General features: G+C 39.7%; 1 protein-coding gene across 1 annotated transcript in view; it reads left to right on the top strand.

The window, feature by feature from the left end:
- The first annotated feature begins 8,925 nt into the window (after positions 1-8,925).
- Positions 8,926-16,026, top strand: part of dlgap2a (discs, large homolog-associated protein 2a) — a 125,248-nt gene continuing 118,147 nt past the window's right edge. Inside the window, exon 1 of the mRNA XM_083924608.1 lies at positions 8,926-8,971. Coding sequence (XP_083780734.1) covers positions 8,941-8,971 — 31 coding nt within the window. The 5' untranslated portion in view covers positions 8,926-8,940. The remainder of the gene's footprint in view (positions 8,972-16,026) is intronic.

Below are 16,026 nucleotides of genomic sequence, written 5' to 3'. Positions count from 1 at the left end.
TCTCTTGCATACACAATCTTTTTGTAAGACGTGTTTATTGTTATTTACAAATAGTCTTACTCTTATGTAAGAGTTATTTAAAAAATAGTGTGTAGGTATGTACAGTATGTGTATATCTGTATGTATGTATGTATATATTGTATATATATTATACACATTTCCATATTTTCATACATGATTTGCTTAAAAAGGATAGGCATTATAAGCAAGAGCTTCAGCCTACACCTGTGTCAGGTTGTTGATGTGATGTGATTTGTTAATATGTTTTTGTTGTTGAAAGTCAGCCTGAAATAAACCTCAAACTTCCAAAGAGAGGGAACTTGTGGGTGGACAGGGGGCATTCGAGAAATACACGTCACCTCTGTAAGTCCTTATGTGACTGCAAAATAAATTACCTGTCACCTACCAGCTTTAGGGGGGGCCACCTTTCACTTCATCCAAATCTCTTTCTCTGCTTTGAAAGAGTTCACTGAAATTCTGATGAATTATACGACATGGTGAATTTTTTACTCATTATACCAGGCAATTTCTTCACTTAAAAAGAGGAGAGCCTTATTAAATGCTACCACTTGCATATAAAAGAATAAAGAACAAAAAATAATTGGAAACCGACAACATTTCCCCTCAGAAGCCCTTTGGAGGTAAGTCCTTTCAGAATATTTCCAGTACTGCTGTCAAATTGCTTGTATGAATACGCACACACAAACAGACTCACAGAGTTGTCAATGGGAAGCTTGTGAGGACTTTGCCTACTTGGCAGTGACATGATAAGGCTCTCATAATCTGTTTGAAGATGCACTGAAAACTTAAAACGCTACATTTTCCATGTGGTGATGCCATTTTGGTCTATGGGGGAGAGGAGCAGCAGTGAATGTAGACAAGTCCGAATAAAAGTAAATGTTTAAACATTCAGCAGGCTCTTTTCTCATTCATCCACTTATCGTGGCCGATGTGTTTCTGCTTTCTCCCTCCATGTCCCATTCTTCTTATCCTCCCTCTCTCTCACTGTACTTTCTCTTACCTGAACATACATCTTATCCATACTCTTTCTTTCACTCTCTCTTTTATGTCTCTATTCATTCCCTGATGAATGCCCCACCCCCTGACAACTGTAATAGTTTGGCTTCAATGGGAGTGATGCAGAGGGAATGAAGGGGACGGATGGGACCAAGGTTTATGAATCTAATAATGCCTGAGAGCCATGTGTACGTCTGTATATAATGTACAGTATGCAAGGCTTTATGTGTGTGAATAGCTGTGCACCAACACTACTCAGTTAATCACATTAGTGCTGCGGTAGGCACATTCCTCCAGGCAGGTGGGTGTCATTGCACATTCTCCCAGTGTTGCTGTTACTGCAATAGCTTCCACATAGCCCTAAGTCACATGTGACTCATTATAACGTCCATTAGCAAGCTGGTATACTATTTGTTACCTTTCCTCGCTACTGTAATTGCACAGTAATAAATACAGATAGTTAGAGATGTCATAATTTATAGTGGTTTTGCCAGGATGTTTTTGTCAGCCTGTCAAGTACATTTTCATCGTAACAGCAGCTGTCTTTTAAAGTTGGAACAGTAGAGAGAGGACTGCCCATGTCACCTGTCAGCTGTATGCCTATGAAACTCTTTGACTGTGAACAAAAGTAAATCACCTCATGGTCTACAAGAAATTATAAGTGTGTCCATTAAGGCCAACTGTGTTGACACTTTCAAAGTGTGAAAATTGATACTAACGCAAGTGAAAAACCCCATACAACCCCAAGTGTACTTGAAGTATGCCTTGTAGAGTATACGTTCTAATACCATTACTGTTGGCGAAAGGCCCAGCTCTTTTACAACCAAGTCTTTACCAGAGCAATGAACTTGAATATATTAGCTAAATAACGTAGCCCACATTGAGGCAGCAGACTTTTTATATTTGGAAAGGTCTAAGAGATTTGATTAAGCTCCAGAGAATTACTTTGCTTTGATTGCCCCAATGTGGTCAAGCTGTTTAACATAAAAGGCAATTTTCCTTCTAGTACTACATTGTTGCTGCTGTTCAATGATTAAATACTCTACATCATATGTTTTTTCAGTAAAAGTCAGAAGTTAGTCACCATCGTGATTTATGATCACGATTAGCTTGTCCCATTACCTACAGATATCTGAATTCATAACCCCATAGACTGTAAAAAATAATGGACCTGGGCACCCTGACGTGGCCCATTGGTTTTTGGACTAGTGTTTTGATGTCAAGTCAAGGAGTTTGGCATTTGACCATCATCTTGGTATTTTGGAATCAGAAGTGACCATATTTGGACAAGAGGGCAGAATTGGGGAGGAACGCTAAGTTACTGTCGTTGCAATGGGGCTGCTCTAAGCTAAACCCTAAAGAGGAAAACTTTTCATGATTTTCACTCATGTCAGCTGGTGTCTTTTGCTGGCAGGTGAGCAAGGAGCTCATCTACAGCAGTGATAATAAGAATGCAGGCATAAGGCACTTCTGCATAGCATTAGCCTTTCAGGCCCGGCAAACATGTTCCTGCACTTTCCAGATGCACCACTTGCCTCCATGCATGAGTGGGAGGAGATCCCAGCTTTACATTTTCTCTTTTTATCTGTACATCTTTTTTAGTGCAGATGCGTAGAAGAGTGGTATCTTTCAGACTCAGATTGACGTTAAAGTTCACATTTCATATTTATGCTTTTCCTGTGATGGTGAAGGGTATGAATGCTGGATGTAAAGAAGGCTGAACATTTTGGAGAGATGTAATTACACTCAAAGCATAGTGGAACTTACAGTTGTGATTGGTTATCGACACAGTGTTAGACAGATGTCAGGTATTGGACTGCATTATATTGAAAAGTGTTTCTAATATGTGGTGCACTCCTATATGCCTATCTCTTTAGCTATTGCTTGGATGAATAGTTCAAAAATAGATCAAGCCTTATCTTCTGCTCCACTGGCACACCACTACATTTGATAGCTTGCCTGGTAAGAAGGGAGCCGACAGCAGTTAAGGCAAACAGGAAGAGCTTTGAGATGCATTGGGATTGACTGCACTTCTCTTCTGTCCTCTCGGATCTCCATTAGCTAACCAAGAGTTGCACTCTAGCCATTAGGGCAGGTGCCAAGATATCCTATTATACACTGCCACTTGTAATAATTGCCTTTACCCAGCAGTAATATTGTGGGGAGACTGTGCGTGTGCCGACATGTCAGCATATGTTTATGTGGCCGATATGGAGACAGGTATCTGCTTTGTGAGCATCCTAAAACACCACTGGGACAAGAGTGGTTCCTGTCGACCGCCCTCTGCCGTGGTCAGACTAGGCTGTGTTGCCCCAAGCCTCAGATCATGTGCAGAGCCATTAAATAAACCTTGTGCATTGGAGCCTGACTTATTCGGAGGCATTTACACCAATGTTTAGTATAACTGGCCTGACAGGGCTTACCGCACCACAGTCATTACTGGGAGAAAAGTAAGAAGTTCAAGAACAAGAAAGACTCATTTACTTTAACTTCTTAATGCCGTAACTTTGCTTTTATGAGCATCAGTTTGTGCACAAGTTAAACCAGAGAGCCTATTTCTGATCCTCACTTTCCAGTCTGATGAGGCAGACCCCATCAAACCGTAGATAAAAACAATCTCCCAGACAAATGGACTTTCTGGGGGAAAGTAATCAGTACTTTTGTATCTGGGGTCATTTTCATAGAACTGATATCAGAGAGAAGTTTCCTCATGGACTCAAATGGTGTGTGATTCACCTGAGTGGGCCCATTTGATAGTTCTTCTCAGTTAATGAGCATGCATTTGGTCGTTTCTCACCGTTTCTGCTGCCTCAACAGTCTTTGTGTTTGTCTCTCTTGAGTGCTCTTATACTGTAAAGTATAGTAGCTCAGGGCCTGCTTTTTCAGATGTGACAATGTTTAAACTAACTAACTCTGTTATCTCATTTTATATATTTATTTTATATATTTTATATCAGGTAACTCTATGTAATGCTATATGATGGTAATGCTATATGATGCCATGCTACAGTGCAGAATAATATTATATGAAATGATTAGACTTATCTTGAAATGTTATGTTATATTGGGTATGTTTTAACAAATTCAGTCTTGTAGCATTCTTGAACAAAATAAATTTGAATACAGAAAATAAAAGGTACATCATATTATATATTTAGATACTCTAAGTATAGCATGCTCAATGACCACAATAGTATACTTATCTCAGGGTTTCCCCCAGTAGACTACAAGCCTGGTGGCCGCTGGGCATAAATTGACCCTGGGCTTAAACATTGTCAAAAACATGATTTTTTGAACTTGATGTTTATACTAAAATGTGTTTATGATGAGGCAAACCCCATTGCTCATATATATGTGCGAAACGTGAGCGAAAAGAGAGAAAGAGAAGAGAGAAAGAAAAAAAAAACCATGCTGAGATATGATTTGCTGTCATTTCTGCTGGTGCAGCCAAACTGTTCTCTCTCTGTCTGTGTCGATGTTCACATACACACACGCATGCAAACTCACAGTCAGCAACAGTGAGAGCAAGCATGTGTGACGAAGATAGTTAGTGGTAACGTTGAATGTGAATATTGTCAGTGAATGAATACAACAACTCCTCAAGACCCAAGCAAAGTCGACGTGTCTTGGCTGCTGCATACAGATTAAAGTGAAGGGAGTTAGCCCTGAAGCTAACAACAACTTCATCCTTAGTCCAAGTTTTTTTTAGCTTTCCTTTTCTTTTTTAGAAAACATGACATTAGGCCTATTAGACCATTAATGTATGAATGTCTGTGTGAATGGGTGAAGTCGATAATTAGTGTAAAAGCACTTTGAGTGGTCAGACTAGAAGTGCAAGTCCATTTACCATAATATTGAGAGTAACAGAAAACATCTAATTTAGGGGCGTTTAATTATGTCGTGTGTATGTTGTTCTTCTTACAGCCTCAGGCTACAAGATAATGCCAACCAGACCTGTTGAAAAGCACGATGGGAAACTCCTACCACATTGTCAAATACAGCCTTTTATTAACTCGCTGACTCAATGGGGTTTGAAGACTCATTCACAAGATTGGGCCTCTAGTCCTGAGGGCACTGCTGCGGATCATCCTTGAGGATCTATTTTTTTCTTTTGACGAATCTCTATTGACGACAATAAAAACTGAAAAAAAGTTCAATTACATAACAGATGTTATTGGTGATGAAAATGAATTAGGTTTTGATGTAATACAGGTTATTTATTTCATGTATATATAAAAAGATAATGAAAAAAATCTATGAATAATGCTAGAAAACAAATCTGTGAGAGTTGTCCCAGTTACAGTAAGTGTCCATGGGATTGTCCTGGTCTGTCTTGTGAATCTGTTTTGTTAAGACATGATGTCATAAATCCTCTTGTGCTCATCCTAAGATACGCTTAAAAAGACAAATGAACATTCTCATGTGAAATTAGACGCCTTTCGTCCAGACGCCAATCCTTTTAAAGTGTAAATGAGAGGCGAGTGACAGCTCTGTGTGCTTGCAACACTGAAGAAGTGAAGTGTCCCTGTCAGTTTGTTTTTCCACACTCCAAAACAAACAAGTCCAGTTCGTCTCTGCCAGTCAGCCAGCTAGTATCCATTATAACTGTTTATCATGCAGCTGTTTGAGTCATTACAACCAATCATTGCCTCTCTCATCTCTGCAGAGATGTCTATTGTACCTACTACACACCTTTCTTTTGCAATTGTTTACTGAATAGCATTCTGTTGCATATCCTGCAATAGAGGGCGCACATACAGAGAATACTTTCAATTAAAACAGGTGAAAGGATGAGACACAAAGATGTGCTTTAGTCCTACAAATTGTTCTTATATGTAATCACTACAATATCAAATGCAATTTCTTTTCAAGTCCATTTTTTCAGCATAGATGGCATAGAAAACTTTAAATAGATAAACATATTTCACTGAATTCTATAAAACAGAATATGCTGCTAATAGATGAAATTATTTTCTCTTAACAAAAGTAGATTTTGTATACTATTTTGGGTTTAGTTTAGTCTTCTGTCAGTGTTAAGACCCCTATTTAAATCTACTTTTAAGACCAGACCCTGTTACTAATCTGTGCTATACTGTTAAAACCATGTGTCTCCATGACTTCAACTTTTCATGAGCCAAGAAAAGCAGTCCAGTTTTTTGGCTTTGTGTCATTGTAATTTTCAGATAATTCGATGAGATCGAGAATTTTCTCAATTCACAAAGGAACATTTGATATTGTATATATATAAAAAAAAAATCCAAATCCAAAATTTTAAAAACCTTTTTTTAAACAATGTACAGGTTGAACCGTTGTTTAACAACAAGTTGAACATATGCTACAACTGTGTGCCCTATAACTGCTGAACCAATGAGTTAGCTCAACTTCATGATCAAATTCTCAGGTATCTGGCAATATGTTTAGTAGGTACATGTATTTCTGATAAAAATGTTGCAAATAGTAGTTGTAGTGAATGGCTACAGTCTCCAATTAATACAGTAGCCCTTGGCAACAATGACATGAATCATACCGATATTCAATTGAAGATACATTAAATACCAAAAGACAATCAAAGTGTTCATGATGGTGCAACAGGACATTGGGCTGAAAGAACCCCTCATATGATCAGATGTATCACGTATGTGTTATTTAATAGAATTTGTGACATTCACATTCATATTTCAGCAACATACATTTCAGTAAAGTTTCTCTCACTCCATCAGCTGCTTCAGGTTCTTCGTGCAGATGTCTGTCTAATATCGTCCATGTTACAACAACAGTGTAACATCACATACTGATGTTACAGGCTATATATATATATAGTCTGATTATCTCCTAATATATCTCCCATATTACACATGAACCACTCTCCTATAGAAATGAACGTCAGATCATTCCCTCTTTTTGTCTGACTGTCGCAGATCTTTGATGACATAGCATTGACAGCCGTATGGATGATTTTTTTCAGGTAATTGTTTAAGGACAAATGTAATTTATGAGTACAAACTAGCATGGGAGTGTCTAGATTAACATGGTCCTCTTGATACACTGCTGATAAAGTTCAAAAAGAGACAGGATGACAAGAGTCTCTGTGCTTGAGGCCCTCGTCCTGTATGAGTGATGCATTGAGTTGATATTTCTTTGGATAGGCTACAAGTTATTAGAGTTCATATCTTTTTTATTCATCCTTATTTCGCTCTTTTCAAGAGTACCTTTATATATGCTCCTCTCTTTCATTAAAAGGGACACTTATCTTATCGGTCTTGTTCAGTCCCAAAGAGAAGTAACTATGTGAGAAAGAGGAGACTGAGATAACCACCAAGTGCAAATGTAAAGAAATGTTCACAAAAGGAAAAAAGGAGCGGAGATGAAGAAGAGGAGGGCTATATATATTATGCTATATTATGAAAGTCATCTTGGACAATAATGAGTCTGTCAGTCAGGGACAAGGACAAAGAGGCATTCATAGCACCTGCTGAGCCCCCTTCACATCGCCTTTGTTTTGGTTCCCTGGATTTCTTTCTAGTGGATATTTTGCATATTTGTACCTTGTGAACACCAATAATGGTATTCAGCGTCTGGGCAAATCTAAACAAAACTGTCATGACACAAACTAATTAAAACAAGATACGTCATTTTAATTTACTTGTTGGCAGAGAAATGATTTAGTGTGTCCCATGAACAAGACATAAACTGTTAACTTACAGAAGACAGGTGATGGTAGCAAAATATGAGCTGCTAAGATACAACTTAGTATCAGTTACATTATAATAGATTGTAAGCACACATGCATGATGGATTAGTATGACCACTTGGCTTGGGATGCAATAATGTTGTAATAATGTAGGATGGTGTATTTGCGGCTATAACTTCCCTGGAAAGCAGAGAAAACTTCTTAAATTGGCCCGTTGACGTGACCCTTGCAGATCGTCTTGCCAACCTTTTTCCCATCTAAATCCAGCAATATTTTTTTACATTTCTGTGCTGTTCCGTCCCAGTGGATTGTTAGTGTATCATATTTTCCTTCATGCACCATTTAACCCACCTTTGACTGTTTGTAGTTGAATCAGAGATACGCAATTGAAAATGAACCCTCAGCACACACATCCACACCGTCATTTAGTGCTCCACTGCTCAGATCACGGTGCAGAAGAACGGTCTTTAGATAAATATGAGAGCAGCTCCTTTTGACGCAAACGGTGTGAGAAATGAGTGTCTCTTGCTACTCTGTAATTGTGGGTTCGCAGCATGGCTCAGTGCTTTTCCTCTGAGCTCCACCCTGTTTATCTGCTTCGAGCTGCTGTGATATTAACATATTTCTCTCTCTCTCTGTTTTCCTCTCTCTCCCTCTCTCCCCTCCTTTGTTGTTTCTCGGAAGGTGTTGCCAGGCATACTGAAGAAGCACTGCTGTATCTTACCAGACAGGAACACAGGTAAGAACCTAACAGATGTCCCCTCTACAGTAAACCCACCAGTCACACACAGTGCAGACACAGAAGCAGAGAGCCAGTCCGTGGGAGAACTGAGTGGGTGGTGATGCCAGGGGATGGATGCTCAGTGGGTGGGTCATGTTTGTCTGTCTCATGTTTTTTTGTGTGCACATCTGTGCGCTCATACCTCGTCTGCTGGCTTTATACACTCTGATTTTCACATAGTTTTATGTTGTGAAACAGCCCTTTCTCACCATTTGGCCACAGACTGAGCCCTTTATCATTGCGATTCTTACTATACAGTTGTTTTGTTGCTGCCACACAATGTTACCGCTAGCAACGCTAACAACAGGATGAAACATCACATGGGGTTCTCTGTGTGACCTAATCCTCTCCACTTACATGTCAGAAGGAGGGGAGAATTTGGGGGCAGTTTTTGCAAACTTGTGATGATGACAGGCTTCTTCACATCATTGCAGGTGTGAAGAGGTTGCTGATGAAATTGAAGAGCAGAGAGATATACTCAGGTACCTGACCGCAGTCCTCACAATAATGACTTCCTCTGCTACTACTCTCTGTGCGTTTACCTTTGGGCGACTCAACCTCTTCTACCTCTCGACTGTAATGATGCTGCATGCACATGGGCTCCCATACAATCCATCCCACTAACTAAACCTTACTAATGCTGCTCCCGCGAACATCAGCTATGCACTGTTTCGCTCATTCTGTCAACCTCATGGCCATTTTGTCATCGTAGTAAGCGTTTTGCGCATTGTTCTGCTAACAGTGCAAGACTGATGTCTACCTTTGAATGGTGTGTTTCTTAGACACATGATTAGAAAGCTCACTGCACACCCTTCCCACGTGTAAGACACATGCTGAAGACTGACAGAGCAAGGGCACAGCAACCTTGGCAAAGAAGAAACAGAAAAACAAAAAATCAGGATACACAGGAAGTAAGATAACCTGTAGTACTAGGTACTAAGTGGAAAAGGGGTAGGAATTAATAAGCTAATGCTTCATCCTACGCCTTTTTAAACATACAAAGGGTTTTAATGACTAGTGCTTCAAGTGTAATATATTTTTCATATGTTTGAAATAAAGCATTCATTCATTCATCCAAGAGAACATGTTATAAGTTTTAGGTGTTAGAGCTTGGAATTCCGAGTTGTAACTGATAACTGTGAGGCATCTCACAGCGTGAAAATAATGTTTGATGGGGCATATAGACGAGCTCATCTGCATTCAAGCGGATAAGGAACTTGATAAACCAATAAACCAATAAATCAGCAGTTTTACTGTTATTTTTGATCACTGGAGTTCTGAAAAACAGACCTGGGCCAAATTTCAATCTAATTCATTCATTTGTCTCTCCATCTAAAGGGTGCCAGATGCGTTAGGCGTGCTGTTATGGAACAATCCTTTTCCTTTTTTTGTGTGTGTGTGTGTGTGTGGGGGGGGGGGGGGGGGGGGGGGGGGGGCTGTGCACGTTTAATCAAATACAGGAAAGTTCGTGAAGAGATTTACAAATGTTAGCTCAAGGTTTTGTGGAATATTTTACAAGACTTAACTTTCTCAGCAGGACAGGCTGCTGTTTGTATAGGCTGGCAATCGCTACATGAATATGGAGGACCCAGGGGTGCACCTCTTGACTGGTCTAAGAACAAGGTGTTCTGACAGAGTGGACACATTAAAATAACCTTATAATAACCTTATGAATATGGATGTTTGAACCTCTGAAACTTTTCTAGGGGTATTGCAGACACTGGTCTGGGGAAGAGAGCTAGTTGTAGTGGTAGTTCATTATGTTTGTGTGTATATATTAGTGTATAGGATACCCAATTTAACTCAATCTAACTCAATTTCTTGCGGGGGTCAACCCAAAGGATCAATAAAGAGAAGTCTAAGTCTAAGAAGTCTTGAATGTTGACTTGAAAGCAACAACAACTTGACTGCACTTACAAATTCCATTTCTTTCTTTTCTTTTTTTTTTTATAAAACATTGCTCCTTCCTGAAGATGTCCTTATATAAATATATTGCACTGTCAAGGAGACACAGAGCATGGCACTTCTCTTAAATACTCCACAGTGACGCATCAACAAACGTCAAACTACTTCCACCAAAGTTCATAGATCATCATCTCTTAACGCTGCTCTTAATGTGTGATTAATGTGTGTTAGATATTTTAGTGCGTTGTTTTCTATGACCATTTTATCTTATGTAAAGTGTCTTTTAGTACCCTGAAAAGCGCTTTATAAATTGAATGTATTATCATTCAGCCACCAGTTCCATCTGAAACACAGTCAGAGCCTTTGCTGAACGACTTCACACACTTTGTGAACAACCTCAGTGTCCCCAGTAGTTTAAGTACTTATAATGTTTATCTTGGCATCCTGTTACCGTGGCAACACAGCTTGCGGTGTCAGTAGATACAAAGTGCACAGTGTCCATTTTCAGTAAGCATTATTTCTCCTTACTGATTGGATGATGTAGGGCGTATTTGCATATGCTAAACAGCTGGCATACATTAACACTGACATTGGATGAGGATGCTCATTAGCGAGTACACTACTGTAGTGTTGAGTCAGGCCTGGGTCTGTCTGAGGAGAGACATGAGTTGACAAAATGCAGTGTAGGGCTTGAGTAAGGAGAGGGTAGAGTAAGAGGGGTGGAATATTCGGAAAATGATGAAGAGCAAGTAAGATTAGAGGAGACTTTGAAAGTAATGGCCATGAAAGATTAGTATCTCCTGCTACTGAATGTGATTAAGACGCTGCATTGTGTGTATGTGTGTGACCATGAAATGTGCTCTGCTCTACTGTCCTCCATCGAGCGAGCGGCGCCCTCTCCTGGCAAGTTTCCCAGCTCTCTCACTCAGAGACAGTTGCTGTAGCTGCTCGCCACTTCTCTTTCTCAGATTTAAAATATGTAATCTTACACTCTCTGTTATCAGTGTGTCCCTCTGCTCCTAATGTACTCTGTAAGTGTGATCCTTTGTTTAACTACGCCACAAAATCACAAACTATTCCGATTTATAGACATTAATTGACATGTGAATATTTCTCCATTGTGTTGCCATTTTGTATGTACATGCAGGCTTTCTGGTATCCCTTTATCATCTCTTCCATCCCTCCCTCAGAGCTACTCTCCTGCTCTAGCATTTGGGTAAAATCTAACTAGTCATTTCCATTTATGTAATTCACTGGAACCGAAAGTCTGAGTTATGGAAGACTTGCATGTAATAATACTGAGAACATGTTCACATCCGCTGAATGAGCAGCAGGGTAGTTGTTACAGAGAGCAAGTAGAGTTAAAGTGTCATTTTACAGTGCCTCACATTGCTTCTGCCGCAATTACGTATACCATGAATGCAAAGGTGCTGTGAAGAGATATGCTGACTGCTGTATTCTGGGAAGCCCTTCTATAATCCTTTGCAGTATTTGGACACTTCTGTTCTGCATTCATGGCCTTTATATCCTCATTGATTTTGTCTTCCCTGAGCCTTACAGCCCACCTCTACACACACACACACACACACACACACACACACACACACACACACACACACACACACACACACACACACACACACACTGTTACCCATTGCCTCAATTTACAATTTCCATGCATTGTACTCTTCTTCTACACTTACTGTAAGTGCGCCTACTGTCAAGGTTTGCCTTCCAAATTTAATTCTTCATTGTTATATATATATATATATATATATATATATATATATATATATATATATATTATTATTATTACTATAAGTAGTAGTATTAACATTTTTAGTAAATATAATATACTGTATGCTCAGACCAAAATGCATGCAAAGACCAAATGTTGTACATCATTGTATTTGAAAATCTGCCGTTATGATACATATCATGATACAGGGGTTTTGATTGATTTATTGCTTTACTGTGAGCAAGGTGATAGATTGTGATTTTTTTCAAATCTGATTTTAGGAACCTTTCATGGTATATAGAGCACACCGCCATATGCATAGATTGTTACATTGGAGTCGAAGAGTCAAATGAATGACGATTCAGGCTTGATGAAATTACAATGTCCAACTAATGTCCTAAAGTTGCTTTCAAATCCAAAATGACTGCGCACAACGGCATGACCATCCAAAAATGTAGCCTGTTAGCTTGAAAGCTAGCACAGTGGTTATTTGTTTACACTCATCAAAATGTTGTCTTTAATTAGTTAACTTACCAATCCTGCTGCATATTATGTGTCAACTTAAAGTGGAAGGGTTGGTCTGAGGACATGTTGCCATGGAAACAAGTTGACTGGGGGTTACAGAGGAGACGTTAGTTAGAAAGCAAGAGAAGTTTCTCGGAGATGAAAATCATGAGAAAATATTGGGGAATTGTGCTTTAAAGTCCTCCTAAGAACCTCATTTATTTCGTGTTAGGTAACTTTTAAAACTTAATCCTAAGAGCACCTTGAATACTGCCTGTGTCTGCTGTCTGAAAACTTTCTGAAGTCCCTGAACTACAACAGTCTAATGGCTTTTCTCTTTACCTTACTTAGCCTCTGTCCGGAGTCACAGCACGTCCATCTTAATGCTTCACATGTCCTGCCTCCCTGTCCCGCTGTGAATCGGACTGAACCAGGAGTGAATCAGCAGCTGCTCTATTAGCTTGAGTAATTAACGGGCGAGCTGTCGCTATCCCTCTGTGTCTAGCCTGCTTTTGTGAATGCATACACACACACACACACACACACACACACACACACACACACACACACACACTTTGTACATAGCCGCATGTTTTTTCTGAACACACTAGTACTCAGTCAGTCAGTGCACACATGCATAATGTGTCCTCCAGCAGACTCGATATCAATCTGTAGAAAAGCAAGACAACCAGGGAGAGCCTGTCTCGTTCTGATAGCTCTCAGAGGCCTTGATGCCAACTCTGTATGCACTTCCTACCACCAAAAAAGAGACAGAGAGAGAGAGGGAGAGGCTGTGTCAGAAAGATACAAAGCATAACGAGCATGTATGAACTGCATTAGCGAAAAAAGACGAGTGAATCTGCACAATGATGGGGAAAAACAAAAGAGAATGATGTGTGTTCGTGTGTGTGATGAAGGCCCTTAGGAGCTCCCCTCATGTCTGCTAAACTCTCGACAAATCCTGCACTATCTCTCCTCCTCAGCCTTCCCTACTTTCTACTGTTATTCTGTACCCTTGACATCCCCCCTCCTCCTCCTGTTCTCTCCTCCTCTGCACTCCCTCAAGCACCGCCAAGGCGTACCCACTGAACTGTTACAAGAGTTGGTAGCTCTGAAACATGGCCTTTTCCTCGAGGCCCCTGTCTCTGTGCAACTGCAATGCCGCGGCAACAAATTGATTGTAAACAAATATGACACTGAGGTATGCTGGATTAGAGGTAAATTCAGCAATACTTTTTGAACAGCCCCCATGTGGTATCAGAGACCAGGCAACGCTTAGGTGGACCTTAGATAAATATTCATGATACAGTGCCTGTAGACATTTAGTGGATTTAAATTAAGATGAGCTGTGGAACACATCTCTGTGTCAGAGTTTCAGTCATTGATTAGTAACTGTTCATTTTTTTGTGCCTATTTGCACATAAAGTACATGTGGATACCATGGTTAGAGATAGTGAAATATATGTCATGTGATACTTTGGTTAAATCTTTGGCCATGTGCTGCTGCTCCTGGCAGATTGTTTGCTTGTTGTTGATAGCCAGCATATTGGTAGCTGATTGTGTTTGCTGGTTGGATTGTTGATGAGTGAGGCCGCATGCTAGTTAGTTCTACATGTTCAGAATCAGAATCAGAATCCGCTTTAATGGCCACGTGTGAACACATGCAAGGAATTTGACTTTGGCTTTCTGTCGCTCTCAATTTACAGACAGAAATAGACATACAGCTAAAAACAAGGACAACAAAATGGACAAATGTGAACAAACATTTGACTACGTATATAAAAAAACAAAGGACAACGAAATTGTGATGACAATCGATGACAAACATAATGACAATCGTGCAATGGTGCAGAAAGGGGAAAGGGTGCTGGTATATAAATGTTACAGGTTTCTTTGTAGTGGTTTAGTATGGTCTATGGATATTAGCTGTTCATCATAGTGACAGCCTGTGGGAAGAAACTGTTCATGTGTCTGATGGTTTTGGTGTACAGTGTACCGCCTACCAGAGGGGAGAAGTTGGAGTAGGTGATGTACAGGGTGCTGATGTTGGTTGCTGCATTAGAATTGAACTCTCTTGTGTCTTGTATATATGGATGCACATGGTGTTCTGTCTAGAGCTTAAAACTAAATAATAAATAAATGGGGAAAAAATAAATAAATAAGTGCGTTACTTACATAATGTACGCAAGTTAAATATGTGTACTTTGGCAAGTTAAGTCAATGTTTACGTTTGGTTTCACACTAGGCATGGACAGTGGTCTACTGGGTAAAGGTCCTGTGTTTGTTGAGCCCATCCATTCACCACAACCTCCTCCCTACACAGACTTTGAACACAGGCTTTGATTAGAAACGTATTTCTGATATGTCAAGAGCAAACATGATACAGGACAAATTATGATTCCCTTGAAAAGTAATTGATAATGCACTTCAGTTGTATGGGAACATATTTTTTAAGAGATAAAATGTAATGGTAGGTAATGTAATAGTTAGAGCGAGGTGTCCCTTCTCAAACATCTCAGTAGATTTATGACAGCATGGCCTGATACCCACTGCCCAGTCAAAACATCATTTAACATTAATACTGGGTTTCCACAAGAATGCTAATCCAAATGTTTGCATATTTCACCATGTGTATTAATGACTTTGAATCTTAGAGAAATTTACATTTCAATACTATCATACAAAAGCTCTGTACTCTCATAGGTGAGTGTTGATGAGTGTGCAACACATTTACCTGCCCATTAATGTATTCGTGAGTATGTGCTTCATCTCTCTGTAGGGACTCCTGTCATTGAACTACACAGTGTCTGACTGGAGGACAGCTGGTCTCTGTGGACTGTCTGTCTCAGCTCGTCCCCAACATAATGAGCAAGGTGGGAGTAAGCTTTGATTTAACGCTGAGTCACTCTGTTCTAAGCTGCTCATTAATGGGTGAATGGCGGTGGCAGGAAGTGAAAGAAATAGGAGGTGGCCCTGTTTTTTGTTATGTGGGCAAAACCTTTAATTCACCTTAATTATTTTTGTCCCTTACTCTCTTCTCTTCTCCTTACTTACAGCACACACATACACACCCTTGAAAAGAAGAATCCTTTCCTGAAGCTTGTTGTTACAATGTTGTAGGATGCTTGTACTTTTTTGGCCCTCATTCCTTCCTTGGTCAAACTTTTTTTCTTACAATTGATAGACATGTTTGTAAACCATGAGAAGCCCCTGGGAGTTTAGCACCATTTTTGCATGAACAACAGTGTCTTCATCTTGTTTTGTACCAGTCCAGCAAACATCATATTAAAGCTGATGGCCTGCCACACACAATGTGAAATGCCATGTTTAGGCATAGGCTGCCAAACCAATAATATGACGGTCATTTTTGGCTTCTACTTTGTTTCACAA

The sequence above is a fragment of the Echiichthys vipera genome (genome assembly GCF_963691815.1).
Source record: "Echiichthys vipera genome assembly, chromosome: 12".
NCBI classification, from domain to species: Eukaryota; Metazoa; Chordata; class Actinopteri; order Perciformes; family Trachinidae; genus Echiichthys; species Echiichthys vipera.
The sequence above is the reverse complement of the archived record's forward strand: the minus strand, read 5'-3'. Positions and strand labels throughout refer to the sequence as shown.